This window comes from Strix aluco, chromosome Z, assembly GCF_031877795.1.
Source record: "Strix aluco isolate bStrAlu1 chromosome Z, bStrAlu1.hap1, whole genome shotgun sequence".
Lineage (NCBI taxonomy): Eukaryota > Metazoa > Chordata > Aves > Strigiformes > Strigidae > Strix > Strix aluco.
In genome coordinates, this window is record NC_133971.1 from 38,626,780 (window position 1) to 38,645,635 (window position 18,856).

Sequence of the window (18,856 nt, forward strand, 5' to 3'; positions counted from 1 at the left end):
GGGGATTGCAGACTTATTTCTGCATGAAATTTGAATGTGCCACATTGATGAAAAGTCTAATAGACACAGTTTTGTATAACCTACTTAGATTACATCCAAAAGAAAAAGCTAGTAGTTGAACTCAGTTAATGTGCCAATTATTCAGTATTCTCCTCATATTGCTAAGCACTACTCAAAACTAAGCTACAAAGGGGGAAAAATACCCAATTTGTATTTGAAGTCTAATGCATTTGGGTAAGATATTTTTATGAATGTAAATAACAACGGTGTTTCACTTGCGGTATTCTTAAAAATATCATTCCATTTTAGACTGATGTTTTTCTGAAGTAGGGCAAACACACAGGAATCCCCACTAGTTAGCTTTACAAATTTCATAGTCTGTGCATTCAATTTAGTGCAAGGTGAACAGAAAAAAGAAAAAAAAGCTATTTGATAATATTGCAGGCAGCACCTGGAATGGCAACACCACAAAAAGAAGACCCATAGTAAGGAGAATAATAGCTTTCACAAAGCCAGACTTGAGCATCTCAGGTAAGAAATTACTTGCTTCTTCTGCCTCAAAGTGATTCTATCACTTGCCTTTCTTACAGGCAGCAGTTTGTGATGATTAATTACAATCACAGAATCATAGAATGGTTTGGGTTAGAAGGGACCTTTAAGGATTACCTAGTTCCAAACCTGCTGCATTGGGAAGGGACATCTTTCACTAGGTCAGGTTGCTCAAAGCCCCACCCAACTTGACTTTGAACACTTCCAGTGAGGAGGCATCCACAGTGTCTCACCACCCTCATCATAAAGAATGTCTTCCTTATGCCCAATCTAAATCTACCCTCTTTCAATTTAAAACCATTGTCCCTTGTCCTCTCACTACAGGACCTTGTAAAAAGTCTCTCTTTCTCTCTTTCTTATAACCCACCTTTATATATTGAAATAAAATGCATTCATTCTCTTCTTGCTATATTCCTTTTCATAATGACATCAGAACACAGACAAGGTAGATGGAAATTGTATAGGTACATAACAAACAAAGGGATAAAACATATTTAAGTAAGGTTCTGTTAAATGTGTTAATAGTGAGGTCACTGAAAACAGAAAAACAACTTCTCAAAGATTCAGATGAAACCTGGCACACTCAGGTCTATCCCAGATGCAATACCGGACTACACATGAACCTGAATATAAAATGGAATTAAATATTTGTGGAAAACTATCTTATTCTTAGTAGGAGTTTTAGGCTGAGTAAATCATGATCACACTTCTTAAAAAATAGTAATATATAATAATGCTTGGTCTAGAGCTCAGTGTTTACGGATTTATGTTTTATTATTTGCATAAGTCTGTGTAGGTCTTAAGATGTATCTTCACATATTCTAACACACACAAAAATGAGTCCCTTCCCCATGAATCCTGATCGGAAGATTACTGCAGCTACTTGGAAAAAAAGCATGAAATAGCTCTTAAGTGTAAGAATTCAAGGGGGTTTTGGTCTCAAATTATTAGGTCCTCCCTTATTTGTTATTTCTTACTCTGAGCAGCATACTCTGAGTTCTGCTTTGGGACCTTCTAGGCACAAGGTCCATTATCATTGCAGAACATCCAGAAACCCTCTGAGGGTGCCTGGTGGTGCTGCCAGGTAAGGATGAAGTAAGGGCAGCCACGAGGGTATGAGCCTGAGAAGGGGCCAGCTTTTTCTAATTAGCATGATGAGAGTCCTTAACCCAGGGCTGTAGCCTTATTTGTAACTGACCCCTTATTTAGGGAGGGTCAAGCACCTATTAGCTGGTGCTCAGGAGAGGCCTATATAAGAACCAGGCCAAGAGGGTCCAAAGAAGGAGAGCTCAGCTGAATTTGTTCTAGTGTAAGTAGTATCAAGTGTAGTGGTGACATGCTACAGGGTAATTTTCCTGGTAGGTGCTGGAGTAGCTGCCCCTGCTGGAGCAGAGGCTTTGATGCAGAGGGTGCTTTGGGTGGTGGATGCAGCTCTCCAAGTCCTGGGCTATGAGGTCTATGATGTCAGGACAGGTGGTTTTCTTTCCTGTAGGTCTGCTGTCTTGGAGGAGTTGTGCCACCAAGCATAGAAGTTATGGAAGGAAGTGGACAGGCTGTGCAGCATCAGAAAAGATGAAAAGGAAATAGACAGGATCTTTGAGATCCAACAGCTTGAAGAACCCCAGACCCCAACTGCAATATAGATGCAGGAAGTGTCCACACCTAGTATTTAGGTAAGTACAACCTCTGGAGAAGGCAAAGGATGAAAGCTGGTGACTGCTGGCACAAAGACTAAGGCACCTGCCCCACCTAATGGCTTACAACTACAAAACAGGTTCACTGTTTTCAAAGTTGAAGAGGAGACACATGTGCCTACAAGCAAAGGATCTGTGCCACCTGCCTCTAACCCATGTAAGACCACCAGGAAGAAGCAGTGAGCGATTATAATATCCCCCTGCTGCAGGGGACAGAGGCATTCGTCCTCACCTATTAGCTAGAGAGGTTTGTTGCCTGCTGGGGCCCAGAACTGGGATATTGTGGAGGGACTGCCAAAGCTTGTCTGACCATCTGACTACTACCCCCTGCTGTTCTTCCCCATGGTCACCAATGATATTGCAAGGGGAAACCTAGAGAGTATCAAAAGTGACTACAGAGCTCTGGGAGCAGTAGTGAAGGGTATGAGGGCCCACATGGTGTTCTCCTCGATATTGCTGGTCAGAGGAAAGGGTGTTGGGAGGAGGACACTGATAATATAAGTTAATAGCTGGTTGCAGAGCTGGTGTTGGTGATGGTTCTGGCTTCTATGACCATGGGACCCTCCTTGCAGACCAGTGTCTGCTTGTGAGAGGTGGGATCCACAGGGCTTAAGCAGACTCACCTCCATTTTTATGTAAGCAAGGAAGTGCCTACAGGGCATCATTATGGAGAAATCCCTAAAGTCCTTTCTGGGAAATTAGTGTGCTGGGGTGCTTCTCTAAAGTGTGTGTATACTAATGTGCACAGTATGGGGAATAAACATGAGTGAGACCTGTATGCAGTTGCAGGGCTATGCTCTTGTTGGGATCGCAGAGACATGGTGGGATGGCTCCTGTGACTGGAGGTGTTACAATGGAGGGATACAAGTTCTTAGGAGAGACAGGCTGGAAAGATGAGGAGTTGGAGTTGCCCTTTATGTGAGAACAGCTGGAGTGCATGGAGCTCTGACTGGGGATGGATGATGAGCTAATTGAGAGTTTATGGGTTAGGATTAAAAAGGAGACAGGTAAGGGTGACACTGAAGTGGGTGTCTGCTTATAGACTGCATGAACAGGAAGAGGAAGTGGATGAGGCCCCCCACAGACAGTTAGGAGCAGCCACATGTTCACAGGCCCTCATCCTTATGGAGAATTTTAACCACTGCAATATCTGCTGGAGGGATAACACAGCAGGGCATAAGCAATCCTGGAGGTTCCTTGGAGTGCATTGACAAGAACTTCCTGATCCAAGTGACAGAGCAGCCAATAAGGACAGATGTTCTGTTGGACCTCATATTCACCAACAAAGAGGGACTCAATGGGGTCAAAGTCAGACTTGGCTGCAGTGACTGTGAGATGGTGGAGTTCAGGATTCTGAGAGGAGGGAGGGGGCAAAAAGCAAGTTCACAACCCTGGATTTGAGGAGAGCAGACTTTGGCCTCTGGGAATCTGCTTGGAGGAGTCCTATGGGATAAGACCAAGAGAGAAGAAGGGCCCAAGAAAGCTGGTTAATATTCAAGTATCGCTATCTCCAAGCTCAATGAATGAGGCAGGGGACCTGGTGACACAGGACATGCAAAAGGCTGAAATACTGAGTTCTTTCTTCAATCCTAGGACCCAGAGGCCAGGGGGGAAAGTCTGGAGGAAAGAAGTCATACCCTTGTTGGAACAGGATCAGGTCAGGGAATGCTTAAACAAACTGGACATATGTAAGTCCATGGACCCTGATGGTGTGAGAGACTGAAATGTCAAATGATTTTCTCAAAGCTTGCTTGTGTGTGTGCTTTGAGTCACAGGGTGGTGTCAGTAATGCCTCGACCATTCATCAAGGACTAGTTGTGCCCTTTGTAATTATCTAAGGAATGTCACCCAAGGAAGTGGGATTGTATCAAAGGATGCACCTTCCCACTCCCTTGCAGTTGTATTGACAAACTCCTTAGATAAGCCTCAAAGAGGTGGACTGAGTGAAACCAGGTGTTTCTCATCAAGCACAAGGACTGCTGACCACTGGCCATTGTATAAGCCTGATACTTTGTGGGTCTATTGTATTGCTAATGACTTTGCACCTTTGCCATTGAACTGATAAGAGGTGAGTGTTTCTGCCCCAGAAGCTGGATGATTGCTCAAGAAGCATGAAGTCAGCAAAAACCTGTGGGAGCAGAGGAAAAACTAAAGGTGGGCAGATAGGCTAATCAGCTGATAAGATGAGCTTAAAAGACAACAGAGAACTTTGCTCAGTGTGCACCACCACCGAAGAACTGAAGACTGAGGAACAACAGGATGCTGCTGGATCCATGGTGGTGACTATTCTTGCGACCCTGTTCTGGATGCTTGCTTGATTTCTGTCTTTTCCTTCCATTCTGTTCTATTGCTATCCCTCTTCACTTTTAATAATAAAAAACTGTTTTGGGGGTACAGCATTTGACCTTGTTCGTGTCTTAATCTCACTCTTGGGATCATATTGAAACCTCCCTTGACATTGGATCAGGACAGATGGGATGCACTCATGAATGCTAAGGGAGCTGGCTGATGTCATTGCAAGACCACCCCTAATCTTTGAACAATAATGACAACTGGAAAAATTGTCTGGGGACTAGAGAAAAGCAATGATCACTCCTATCTTCAAGAAGAGCAAGAAGAAGGACCCAGGGAACCACAGGCTGGTCAGCCTCCCCTTGATCACTGCAGAGGTGATGTAGCAACTAATCCAGGAAACCATATCCAGGCACATGAAGATGATCAGGAGTAGTCATTGTGGATTCACCAAGGGGAAATCATGCTTGACAACATGATCACCTTCTGTGATGAACTGACAGGTTTGGTAGATTAGGGACAAGCAGTGGATATTGTCTGTGTAGACTTTAGTAAGGTGTTTGACACTGTCTCCCACAAGATCAGCACAGAGAAGCTGTTGAAGTATGGGCTGGAGGAGCAGACAGTGAGGTGAATTCAAAACTGGCTGAATGGCTGGGCCCAGAGTGTTGTCATCAGTGCTATAAAGTCTAGTAGGAGTCCAACAAATAGTGGTGTGTTACAGGGACAAATCCTGGGTCCAATCCTGCTCAACATCCTCATTAATAATCTGGAAGATGGGGCTGAGTGTACCCTCTGCAAACTGCTGACAATATAAAACTGGGAGGAGTGGCTGATATACCCAAGGCCTGTGCTGCCTTCTGGCAGATGGACCTTGACAGGCTGCAGAAATGGGCTGATAGTAACCTCATATAGTTCAACAGGGGGAAATGAAAAATCATGCACCTGGGGAGGAACAACCCCATGTACCAGTACATGCTGAGGGCTTCCCAGCAAGAAAGATGCTTGGCAGAAAAGGACCTGGGGATCCTGGTGGACACCAAGTTGAACATGAGCCAGCAATGTGCCACTGCAGCAACAATAGCTAATGGTATCCTGGGCTGCATTAGGAGGAGTGTTGCCAGCAGATCGGGGCAGATGATCCTTCCTTTCTACTCAGCACTGGTGAGGACACACCTGGAGTCCTGTGTCTAGTTCTGGACTCCACAGTACATGAGAGACATGGGCATGATGGAGAGAGTTCAGTGAAGGGCCACTACAATGATGAAGGGACTGGAGGAGGCTGAGGGAGCTGGGACTGTTCAGCCTGGAGAAGAGATGGCTCAGAGAGGATCTTATCAAGGTATATAAATACCCAAAAAGAGGGCATAAAGAAGATGGAGCCAGCCGTTTTTCAGTGGTGTCCAGTGACAGGGCCAGAAACAATGGACAGAAGCTGAAATAACCGAGGTTCCCTCTGAACATCAGAAAACACTTTTTTTACTGTGTGGGTAACTGAGCACTGGCACAGGTTGCCCTGAGAGATTGTGAAGTCTCTGTCCTTAGAGACATTCTAAAGCCATCCAGACATGATCCTGGGCAACTGGCTCTAGGTGATCATGCTTGAGCAGGAGTGTTGGACTAGGTGACCTTCAGAGGTCCCTTCCAACCTCAACTGTTCTGTGATTCTATGGTTGTTGACATATTTTTGGGGGTAGAGGAGAAAAACAAAGACTATTAAAGACTTGGGCGTTCAGTAATAATATGTACTTCGGAACTTGCAAAGTATGCTTAGAGCCTGATTCAACAAAACCAAGCTTGAATCTTCTATGATAAAAGCTAAATACTATCCTTGCCTCATCTTGAGTCTGCAAAGAAAGGTGGGACATTGCAAAACTGCACAAGCAGTCATGTGTGAACATAGGTGGGTGGGCAGAATCATGCCCAATAGGCAAGGCAGATACAAACTAGCTTATATGAACATGCAGAGGTAAATGAAAGCTGAAGACAGCAGTACAGTATATTATAATGAAATAGCATATCTAAGTCAATGAAAATAATTCCCTGTGCCTCTTGATTTTAATCCCTTGACCTGTAACTGCAAGATACCATACACTGTGCTTGTCAGTGTATTACATGTCATGGCAAGTAACTGTATAATACAATGTCTACACCTCTGTTTTATTATGTAGACCTTCCTTAGTGTTGCTTTAACTGTGCATTTATTTTTTTTTTCCTGTTCTGGATACCTTCAGTATTTGACCCATATCAATGATGGAAACAGCCATGTGAGGAAGGTATTGCTTCTGCATGATATTGCTCATAATTTCCTGGGCTCTATCTTATCACCAAATTGAACCTGTGGATGGAGAAATAACACACACTAGGGAATGACTTACCCTCCTTCTTCAGAGTATTTGTGACCAAAGGCAAGGATGTCAGATGCCCGGCCACTGCCATCACATATCACAACAGGAACAGGAGGAGTGTCTCGCAGGTACTCCAGAACAATGGAGATAACATTGGGACCTCCTTCCACAATAAGGGCCACCACTGGAACCCCTTGACCAATTCCTGGAGGGAAAAAAAGGAAACAAAAAAAAACCAAACAAAAAAGAAAAGGAACAAAAAAGGCAAAGCCAGCAAAGAAACAAAACATAACAGAAGACAGAAAAAAAAATCAGACTGAAATTACTGCATTGTGACTGCACAGTTATATGTTAGAGAAAATGGCATTCAGAAAATCATAGATTTTTAAGGACAGAAGGGACCAGTGTGGTCATCTTGTCAGTTCTAATGCATAAACCAGGATTTTCTAGAATTCTTTTCTGTTTTAAATATAACAGCTATGGTTGGAATAGACCACAAATTTCTTAAAAGATTGAATCTTGGTTTGAAAGCATAGAGAAGCTACCACCATTCTTCTTAACATGTTCAGAGCCATGACTTTGTCGCTTGCTTGTAACCTAGATTTTGCATGGTGTCAGCTTCCAATCATTGGGTCTTCCAGTAGCTCTGTTTGCTGTTTTAAAATTTCCTCTATGATATTTTTCTTGCTGTATTAGTTGCATTTTAAGGTTGCAGCTGAATAGCCCTTTAACATTCTCTTTGATAAACTAAACGTATTCTGTTACAAGTCAATGCAATACTTGTTTTTGAATTCTAGTTGGTCTCAGTTTTTCTCTGAATTCTCAGCAAATTTTGCAGCATACTCCTTGTTTGTAGCTCCCACACTGGGGACATTGATCCAGAGAGACCTGAACTGGTGCTGAACCAGAAGAGAGGCATCTTCATTTTCAATTCTTGTGATATAATTAGATGGGAGCCCTCTGCAAAAGTTTCAGCACAGGCTTTGCCAGAAAAGTCTTACAGATTTAGAGAAAGGCAATCTGACACCAGGCTGGTGTTAATGTGACTGAAAAAGCTTTTATGGTTGTCACTTCTTGACTAGTTGAGACTGGGAACATTCAAAAGGACCTAGGCAGTAGAACTAGTTGAACATTTTTAAGGATCTGAATTAGTGTCAAAAAATGAATTGTTCTTTAAAAAAGAAAAAAACCCAGTTCTTGTATAGAACAGCAAAATATTGTAAGCACCTCCTGAACCACTTTACAAACAAACACTGTATTTCCTGAAGAGACTCTCAGCATGCTTTGTTATGGCTCTATCTACTGTCGGTTTGTGGCTCTTTTATTATACAAGTGCATGGTGTTTATTTATGTTTAAAAAATGATAAACAGAATTATAAATTCCAGGCTAATGAAAGAGAGTAAGAAGGGTAGAATATAACAAGGTGATTAACAGAATGATTTGCACAGAACTCACTGGTTAATTTTTTAATTAATATTAAGGACTTCCCTGAATTGCTGCTCTACCTAATCATTAAGTTCTTTTGGTGGTTATGTTCTTTTCAAAGGTCTTAGTTGAAAAGCAGTTTTGGGGAACAGAGTTAAATGAGAAAGGAAGATTAAGAACTTTGCTTAAGAGAGTGAATTATAAGTCTAATGGGTTAACCTGTCCCACATGTACTTCCATTAACTTTAAGGGATTTAAGCTAAGGATGAATTTTGTTTGTCAAATTTGTGTTATTTACCTACATTCATTTTAATCATGCTCAAAATTCATCCTTAAAAGTGCATTAGCACATATTAGCAATAAAACCCTATTTTTTCTGAGAATCTTATAAATAATACGATTTTATCCCCATATCAGTACATGTAATATGATACGTCTGGTTGCAGCTGAGCATGCAGCAGAGAACCTCATGTTACAAGTCTGCCCAGGTTTTCCTTTGCTACTAGGTGGCAAAAGTAATATTGTTTATAGTCACATCTAGTACAAGAATATTTTTTTTGTAAGACAACTGCTATCAGAAGATGAATAAAACCGAAATTCTTTGTGCAGAATATTTTTCTTTACAATACTTCCCAACACAATCACATGGTGGCTGATAAGAGACTCTCTTCAGTTAAAATTTTAATACAGAATTGGAAGGAGATATTTTATCATTTAATTTCTAGTGGTCTGGCTAATGTAACATTACCAAATTTCTTGAATGTCTATCAGTACTTGCTGCTTCTTGTGTAGCTTTTTTTTATACCACACTGTATAGCCAATAATTTCATTTTTTTTACTTCTACTGGTAGTTCTTTTAAGACATGAGTCTTGGTAGTTGAATAAGGATTTCCTTCACTGTTCTTGTTTCAGTCATCCTTGATCAAAAGATTGATCACAGAGGAGATCTAATGTGAACTCTGACTAGGAGGCCCACAACTCACTGAAATCTTACATCAGCATTCCTCCTCAGCAGTGTAGGATCCTCCTCTGGAAACTGGCTGGTAGGGCCAATTTTATTTCATAATGAACAAAAAGCCTCCCAGTATTGTGTTTAAAAGCCTGATCCTAACATTTACCAAAGGTGGTCTTTTGTAAAATATTTGATGCAATGACATATATGAAATTGTTAGCAAAGCTGAAGATAAGTGCACAGATTTGAAAGTATATAATTAACTAACAGGTAGCACTGTATGTGGAACTGTAGTACTAATGGAGTTTCTCGAAGAACTTACCCTGATCCTATTATTATTATTAATGACTTCCAAGAAGTAGAACTGGTACTGACATCTGCTGGTAAGATAATATTAAGAAGTATTCTCAGTAATGAGTCAAATTGGGTCTGGATGACATTAAGGATTGAGTAATAGAAATGGAGACAGTTCACAGTGCAAGATGGAAAGTAATTTACTCAGTGATTAATAAATTATTCTGTAAATTTGAAACACATTAGGAGGAAATACTAGAAAAGAGCAGGGTGTGATCCAGCTGATCACAGGAGAACTAAGTCTTTGGTGTAGCAAGACTATGAGGAAGGCAGGTATGATCCTGGAATACACACAGTAAAGCATTTTCGGTAGGAAATATGGGCACATCAGTGTCATTGTGCAAGCCGTTCATGAAGTTCCATGCAAAATACTGTCTGTAGCTATGCTCATCCATGTTCAAAAAGAACAAACTGGAATGAATGGAGGAAAAAGCCAAAGGAGTATATGGTGAATCAAGACCTCATCTTATGAAACAAGATTCCATGAGTTCGGCTTATCTTCCTTAGCAAATTGAAGGATGAGAGAGAGTATGCTGAATATCCCCATGACATACAATACATTTGCCATTTATAGTCTTAGATGGAGTTCAGAAGATTTCTGGCTATCAGAGGAATGAAGTTTTCACAGCATTCTAGTAAGACTAAAAGGGAAAAACTTTCTGAGTTTGGAGTGATGCTCAATAATCATTATAAATGCCATCATTATCTATCTCAAACTTTTCTTAAAGCAGGTTCCTTCAGTCTACTAGAAGTTTGTTTAGTCTTAGTGTATTCTGCTGGATATTGATCAGCTATGGAATTCTAATAATATAAATAATGATGGTGAGTCTATATAGTTTAACTATTTTTGTCTTTTTGGCCCAATGAATTGGTCATTTGAAAGCGTTTTTAAAATTCCTCCCTTTCCCCCTTTCCCTTTCCCCCTTTCCCTTTCCCCCTTTCCCTTTCCCCCTTTCCCTTTCCCCCTTTCCCTTTCCCCCTTTCCCTTTCCCCCTTTCCCTTTCCCCCTTTCCCTTTCCCCCTTTCCCTTTCCCCCTTTCCCTTTCCCCCTTTCCCTTTCCCCCTTTCCCTTTCCCCCTTTCCCTTTCCCCCTTTCCCTTCTCTTTTGTTTTTAATTATTTAAACTACTATAGTCACAACAGTTGCATGGCATATAACAGTTCTCTGCAAGTGTTCCAGTTGTGTTTCACTGCAGTTAATCAGATGGCATTTTTTCTCTTCCCTGATCCTGTAGAAACACATCCAGCATGGAAACAATCCTCTAATTTGAGGCTAGTAAAACAAAAAAACTTCTCTTCAAACCCACTCTCCAATGAAACTTTATAGCTTTGTGTTTAAAAAAGAAGCTCACGTGAACCTTAATTTATCATATACAATTAAGTTCCAGATTGATATGCAACTTTTTCAATTATTGTGGTAGATTTCTTTGTGAAACAGAAAAGATTTAAAACACAAAGTTGATTTCTACATCTCATTTTCCTTTTGGAAATCCTCCCTGAGTTTCAGCAAATAGAATTTTTTTCTTTGTAATTTTCACTGTTCTCCATAAATAATTTTGGTTTGGAAAAATTTATTTTTTCTTTAGATTGGAGGGAAAATTAGAAAGTACATTTCTGGAATTAGATATAATATTTTTAAATCAGTAATATTTTGTTGATATTTCTTCAGAGTATAACCACTTCTGGTTTTCAGGAAAGCTCTCTAGATTACAGTTGTCTGAATCCTAATGTTACGAGCTTTTCCAGATTTATGATGATTAATTTCTGATCACTGATGGTATCCACAGTGTGCAAAAGGAAGTCTATAGACATGGGAAAAAGTCATGTCTGCTTGAGTATCTTAAAATTTGAAAAAGAGGGTAAGTGGGAATTATCACATTCTCAGTTTTCTGTGATGTTCCAAATCACATTTAAATTATTTGTAACATTATATTTGTTTCAGAATAAAAGCTTAGCTACTTATACCAAAGTCTGCATCTCAATAGCTCTCAGGCAAAACACAGAGCAGATTTGAATTAAACTTTTACATGGTTTGATACCAAAAATTCTGGATGCATATTTCTGCTAAATATTAGGAATTTGGAAATGAATGCAGAGGGTCCATAGAAAAATTTCAGTGAGTAGGAAGACATTGACTATTTCTGATTAGATAGTAACAGTGTATTTGCTAACAATTCTGCATCTGTGAAACTGAGAACTGACCATGCTATACTATATACTATATACTATAACACCAGACCAATTTGAATCTGGACATTAGGAAAAAATTTTTCACAGACAGAGTGGTCAGACAGTGGAATAGGCTGCCCAGGGAGGTGGTGGAGTCACCATCCCTGGATGTGTTTAAGGGTCGTTTAGATGAGATGCTGGGGGATATGGTGTAGGGGAGAACTTTGTAGAGTAGGGCTGATGGTTGGACTCGATGATCCCAAGGGTCTTTTCCAACCTGAATGATTCTGTGATTCTGTGAAAAAGTCGGCATGTGATGCTAGTAAGACAGAACCTCTGACTTTGTGAAAAAGGTAGCAGATGGACAGGTAATCAAAATATTTTTCCTTTTAGATCTCTGTATCTCCTTAGAAATGCAAGAGTCAGGAATTCTCTGCAAGAGCACTGTTTCAGTTTGTATCAGCACATGATACAATAGTGTGCAAAGAAGGGGCTGGAAGTGCCTGATATATCCACAGGGAGCCTCTTGTTTCAACCACTTCATTACGAAAGAGAATGTCAAGCCGGGAGGCAAAATGCTAAATCTGAAGGTAATACATTCCTTACAAAGCCAAGGACATAATCATGGTAAAAAAAGTTTCTTGCTTGAGATTGTTGAAAAGGAGGTAATGCTGAGATAAAACCACGTTGATGAGAAACTCTGGACTACAGTACCAGGGCTGATGTCTCCTAGCACAAATCCAGAAGGTGGGAACTTTGTGCCAAGCATTAAAATGGACAGTCCAATATATCAACAAGCGAGAAGTCTTCCCTTCATGTTTTCTTGTGGAATTTACCACAAATTTGCCCTAGTCTGAGCAAAACTAAGGATAGCACTCATCTTGCTGGGCTATCTTGAACAACACTGATGTTTTCATTAAGTACTCTAAAAGTATACAACCTTAGAAATAGTGTGTTTCATATTTTATTAACTGGAAAGAGTAGCAGTAATACACTCCACTAAAATGCTGTTCATTCTGAAATTGCAGATAACCCTTATCAGTATAGGACAATGCACTATTATTATCAGGAAAGACTCTCGATCACTGCTGTTGGTTTCCAAACATAGGAAAAGACCAATTAATTTTCACAGATCTAGATTTTTTTTCTGTTTCTCAGAAGATAGTAAATGACATTACTCAGGGCTTTTTAATATCCTTTGTAGAGAAAGAATCATCCTCTTTTAAGTTCAAGTGAATTATCTTTAGATATCTGAAAAGTTATGGTGTTTTCCAGCCATCTGATAATTACATGGAGGATTTATTTTTGAATTTACTCAGTTTATTGTTTTTTCAGCATTTCTAGGATGAGTTTTGGTTTAGTCAAATATTTTTCCTTTTCCTTTTGAAAGACAGAGAAACCTTGTCTAGCAGTGTATCTGCAGACTTGAGAACAGCTGGAAATGCTGACTATTGGGTTATCACTTGTGAGGTTTATCACTTGATTAACTACACTTAAGTTTCAAGGTGGTAAAGGTCTGATCGCAAAATCAAAGGTATTCCTACTTAAGAATGGTCTCAGAAATTTTATGCTGTGGTACTGAAAATAGTTTGTTTGTCCAGAGAGGAGATTTTTTTTCTCAGATTTTCAAGAGCAGGTATGTGTGAAATATCTCACACAAACTTGTATATTACTATTTCTCATTTAATAAGGTCTCCATCTCACATACTGAAGCCTTAGCATTCCCACTATAAATGCAAAAAGACAGGTAGTCTCTCATGGCTTAATTAATAGAATACACACAAAACAGTGGTTTTATTTTCATTTGATATAATGATTCATCCTAAAAGAAGAAGAAATAGTACCAAAGACCTGGGAGTTAAAATCAGTTCTCTGAGCCTCATTCATTATCTTAATTTCTAAAACAGTAACTTGCATTTGGAGCATTTCAATAAGCATAGATTTGTGCAGGGTAGACTAGATTGCTAAGTGTTTCACAGTGTCAGCTACTGTGGATATTGGTGCAATATTGTAAATTGGACTGCAATATTGTATGAAAGGTTTATACAGACAACCTAAAGCTTCATTACTGTGTAATTGCCTTTGTGGCCAGCAACAGAGCCAGTGAGAGACTTTCTGGCAATTGTGTTTCCAGGAAGGTATGTATGTACCAGAACATCTGTCCTGATGTGTACCAGTGGCAACTTGTAGGCCTTCATGTTATTATACAGAGAAATAATCCCATTTTCCTCTTGGCACAGCGGTAGTGAATGAATATGTATGTTAAAACAACAAATGAATGAATTTGGAAATGGCAGAAAATCTGCAGAAAGATGGCAGAAAAACTGCATAATGTCTATGCTGTGTGAAAGGTAGATTTTAAAAAATCTACCATGGTTTGCAGAAGCCCTACTTTGTTTCCTCAGTTCTTCGAAAAACATGAATATTTTATACAGTGAGTATATTTATAAATAATCTATAACTGTCATAAATTATTACTAATTGTTTTTAAGAAGAGCTAAACATGAGTTATCCATTTTTTTTAGACCAACAAGTGAATAAAATGCCTCATTTATGATAAAATGCATTTATTAGTCATGTTTTTAAGTATGCTTATAAGAGTAACTGGGACATATCAGTATGTTGTGTACTATTTCTAAGTTCACCCCTGAGATCAGCGCAAATAAAACTAAGAGGCTCTAGTTTACTATCTCTGACAGAAATTACTCTAATTTCTGCATCTTAACACTGGCTGGTGGTAGGTGCATCTGAGCTCAATTTCTGCTGGCCACCTTTGCTCCTTTATTAGGTCAGACATGTAGGTGTGGGTTCCCCTCATTCATTTTATTTTTCTACCTGGAAATTTTGGCTGGAGAATTTGGTAATTATTTTGATTGTTTGGGATGTTGGGGCACTTGGCTGTTGCACTGAAGGAGATACTGCACAGTAGTTGGCACAGAAGTGGCATACAGCTGGAAATCTATGTCATATCTCCCACAGAAGGTGCAGCTCTACAGCAAGTTCTCCAGAAGCTGGATGTAATGGAGGAACTTAAGGCTTACAGTGCATATAAGACAGAGTCACTGTGGACATGCCCAGTGAGTCCAAACTGCCCCAAAGGGTAGGGAGAGTAAGCCTTCACAAGCCTCCACACAGTGCATGTGCAGTCAGCCAGACAACTCAAAGTCTTTTCTTAATGAGACACACACTGCGCAGTGTGGAAACAGGATTCTCACTCTTCCTAGAAATCCTGAACCTACCACCGGCATGTTCAGGGATGTATGTATAAGGCATCACTGAGCTGGAATGGCTTATCATTCTCTTCATGAAAGCAAGTATATTTGCATGATCAAGGGGCCTCTACAGTTTTGCACAGCACCACCTTCCAGGTCCACAGGTTACTAAACTTCCCTGGACCTAGATGTATTATGGACAATTGTGGGAGGCATTGGCCTGTCAGCCCTGCACAGCCTCTGAGAAAAAGCTAGGCTTTGATGAGAAACAGACCTTGGGAGAAAGATAAGAAACTGCTGAGTTGTGCCAAGGTGGCAGAGGAAAACAACGGACAGCTGCAACACTGAGCTGTGGGAAAGTACTGAATTGTGAGGAGTTACCGCCATGTGAACAGCGCGTGAACGAGAAGGTGATTGGTCGGCACAGCACATGTTAGAGTGGCCTTATGTTGATAGGAGAAAAGGTTGATAACTGTCTAATTGTTGATTTGCTAATTATGAAGTAAGAGCTTTGGCGAGAGCATAAGTATGTACTATTGGAAAAATAAACGGCTTTGCTTGTTACAACTCTCATAGAGTTGTGCAGGTCCAATATCCTCCCGCAATAGACAATGGGGTACATAAATTAGCAGGTTTCTCCACTGGTCATCACGTCACAAGTTGTCAAGTGCTTATCCTAGGTAATGAGATAATGGATTATTAGCAGCAGAAAGTTTCTATGACAGGCTTTAGATTTGCTTCAGGCCTCCAACTTGTGTATGCCCTGCAAAAGGTCTACCATTTGTGGGCAATAGCTACCCTTCTACCTGGAAAAAAACCTTTTAGGACAATGGCTTTTGTAAGGGGTAAGCTCAGTGCTCTCTCAGTGGCTGACAAATACAGTCATAAAATAGAAGTCCAAAAACATAAATCAACAGATACATACATATTAGTGTGCCTGCAAGTGTTCTAGAGACCCGTTTCTTCTAGATTTCCTGCCTTCCTAGACTGCTTTATGGAGAAAATTTTAGGATTTTAGGTTGGGTTTTTTTGGGGGGTTTTGTTTTTGTTTTTTTTTTTTTAAATGGAAAATGCCCCTTTATTATAAGGAATGAATCACCAGGCTTTCTTAAAGATATTAAGAAAAAATACTGTCTGACCTCTGCTCTTTTATGTAAGTGCCTGTTGATCTGGACCACAGCTTCCTTTGCACATATGACTTCACAAACTTTGTGCTATCTGTACCTCTGGAGTTAAAAACTCGCTGAGCTCCAGGGTTGTTTCACAAATCATGGTAAAACAAGTAGGAATAAGTTTTATTTTAGAGTACTGAAGGTAATCATCCTTCCCCTTACAGACATGATATTCATGATATACATACATTCACACAGGACTGTACAATATGATGATCAAAACAAGAAACTTCATAAATAGAAGTTTTTAGCAACTTGGCCTTGAAGTAAAACTTGGGTTCAGAGGTTTATTTAATGCTAACACAAATGCACTGCGAACACACCTACTACAACTCCATTACCAACAGATGTCTTGATACTCTAATTTGGTAAATCCTGACCAGTACATTGTGGTCTGGTTTTCTTTGATTGTTACAAATGTTTTGGATGTGTAACAATTGAAACAAAACTACACTGCATTTGAATGCCATGTGGATAAATATTTACTGAATTGAAATGAAAAATGAACAAAAAGTTCATGAAATTACAAATTTATGCATGTGTTTCTAACTAGGAATACAAACACCAAAACCACCCTGGCACCTGTGGACCTCTAATCCTGAAGCAAGTGTCAGTGTAACAAATCCTTAATTGCATCAAACAGATGACAGGTACAGGCTATTTATTCAACAGATGAGGTTACAGTTCAGGACTTTTGAATGCAAGGATTGTGTATCAGTGGCATTTAGTGGAAAATCTCATTTAACTGTCAATGGAAGACTGATAAAGTGTGAAGCTCAACAAAAATGTTTATGTGCTTACAAGCTCTGACAGTTTTTCAAGTATGTTTTGATCAAATCTGATCTTAGTTTTAACCTAAATATGTGAGATGAACTATGATTTTTGAGTGGAAATCAACTAATAGCCATTAATCATTCATATTTAAAACAGGGCAAAATAGCATTTCTGAGTTTTTTGCAGTTTGAGGCTTATGGTGTCTTGAAACTCAGGTTGAAACTTAGAGGTTCTGGGAACTTAAAGAAAACCAAAGGAAGCCCTTAGCTCAAGAAGTCTGTCCCAAAAGTCCCAACTTCCAGGCCGTTGCTATTTTTCATGGGGCTAGCAGTGTATGTAGCCGTGTGTTGCATCAGCAAAGGCCGAAAGAAACACAGCACATAAAGCCTGTGGCTTTCAGAGGTATTTTGGTCCAAGTGTTTGTGCAGCACTTGGATATCCTAGTGAGAGGTACTTATACAGAATGGATAAACAATTAAATATGCTCTGGAATTTTAATAAACAAAAGTCCACCCAGCATGAGCTTAAAAGTCTGAGGAAAGTAGTTTTTAATTTCTGAGGTAATATTTGCTTTACAGTAATAGAGAGTCAACTGATAATGCTCATTGGTTGTTAATAGTGTGTCTAACCACAGGGTAAGTGCTGCTTAAATAGATTTAAAATTGTATTGGATTTACAACAGTCTTTAAAAAGTTTGCCCACACAAATGTGTCTGCTTCACCTCTGGACATCTATGTGGTACTGTTTATGGACCCAACTGCCTCAGAAAGGCTAAGTGATAACAGAGAACATCCTGAAATCATTCAGATCCTTTCTATTAGGCTACGCTTAAATAACATCACAGTTTTTTTTTCCAGGTTATTGTTTTCAGCCTTCAGGCTGTTTTGGAAACACCTCCTGATGTGTATGAAACTTTTGGCTAAAATATCAGTATCAATAGCAAATAGATAAGACCACCTGCATATACCATCTGCTTCCCCCAGATCTGCAAATCACAGCTGTGGTATGCTTACCACCAGAACAATTACATTATTAACTACTAAGTGAACATGACTGGAAAAAAGAGAATGTGTCTTGCCTTCACAGGATGATGGAGAGGAATGCTGGATCTTATTACCCAAAGAGACAGGAACATCCCCCAGATGCCACAACCAGCTCAAACTTAATTTCATATAGCTGCACTTATAGTCAGCTCTCCCTTTTCCTCACCCCTTACTTCCAGTATCTTCCCCAGAGCAGAACCAGTTACTACCTATTCCAGATATGGCACGAGACAGATACTTCCTTTAATTCTTGAAAGGACTGTTCAGTAGTAAAAGCAGAAAAATCTACAGATTTAAAAAAAAAAAAAAAAAAAGGAGCCCAAACTCATTTTTCTCTTTTCATAAATTAAGTGGAACTTCCACTCGTTTGGAGGCTCATTACATGCCCTATGTCTAGAGAAATCAAAGTGACCTGGTAAGCCAATACAATAAATTCTAAGAATATTTGCTGTCTTTCTCAGATTCACAGAACTAAAGGATTATGTGTGACAGAATGACACAGAACCACTACCAATAAATGAAAGCTCACAACCACTGGACTTACTTTTGCTTTTCAATTTATTTTGTGACTTTTCTTCTGCTATAGGCTCATTGAATCCCATTTGCTATAATTTCCTTTTTTTTTTTTTTCCCCACACTTCTCAACCAGTTTAAAATTACTATTATAAATTTTATTTTGTTCAGCTTTATTGTTTCCTTCAAAGTTTGCATTCATTCTCTGTGTTTCCTTTGTTATGGTCACTTCTATTCTGCGTTCTCATCTTTCTAATTTCTTTTTTGGTATCCCAATCACACTTTCACCTCCTCTCTGTCTCCTTGGGTCTAATCCATAATCCCCTTTTATCTCCTCTATTTTTAATTCTTCTCTTTAC

The 18,856-nt window shown here is 39.6% G+C and overlaps 1 protein-coding gene across 1 annotated transcript in view; it reads right to left on the reverse strand.

Moving 5' to 3' along the window:
• Window positions 1–18,856, reverse strand: part of TRPM3 (transient receptor potential cation channel subfamily M member 3) — a 308,698-nt gene that overhangs the window by 107,330 nt on the left and 182,512 nt on the right. Inside the window, exon 7 of the mRNA XM_074812093.1 lies at window positions 6,914–7,088. Coding sequence (XP_074668194.1) covers window positions 6,914–7,088 — 175 coding nt within the window. The remainder of the gene's footprint in view (window positions 1–6,913; window positions 7,089–18,856) is intronic.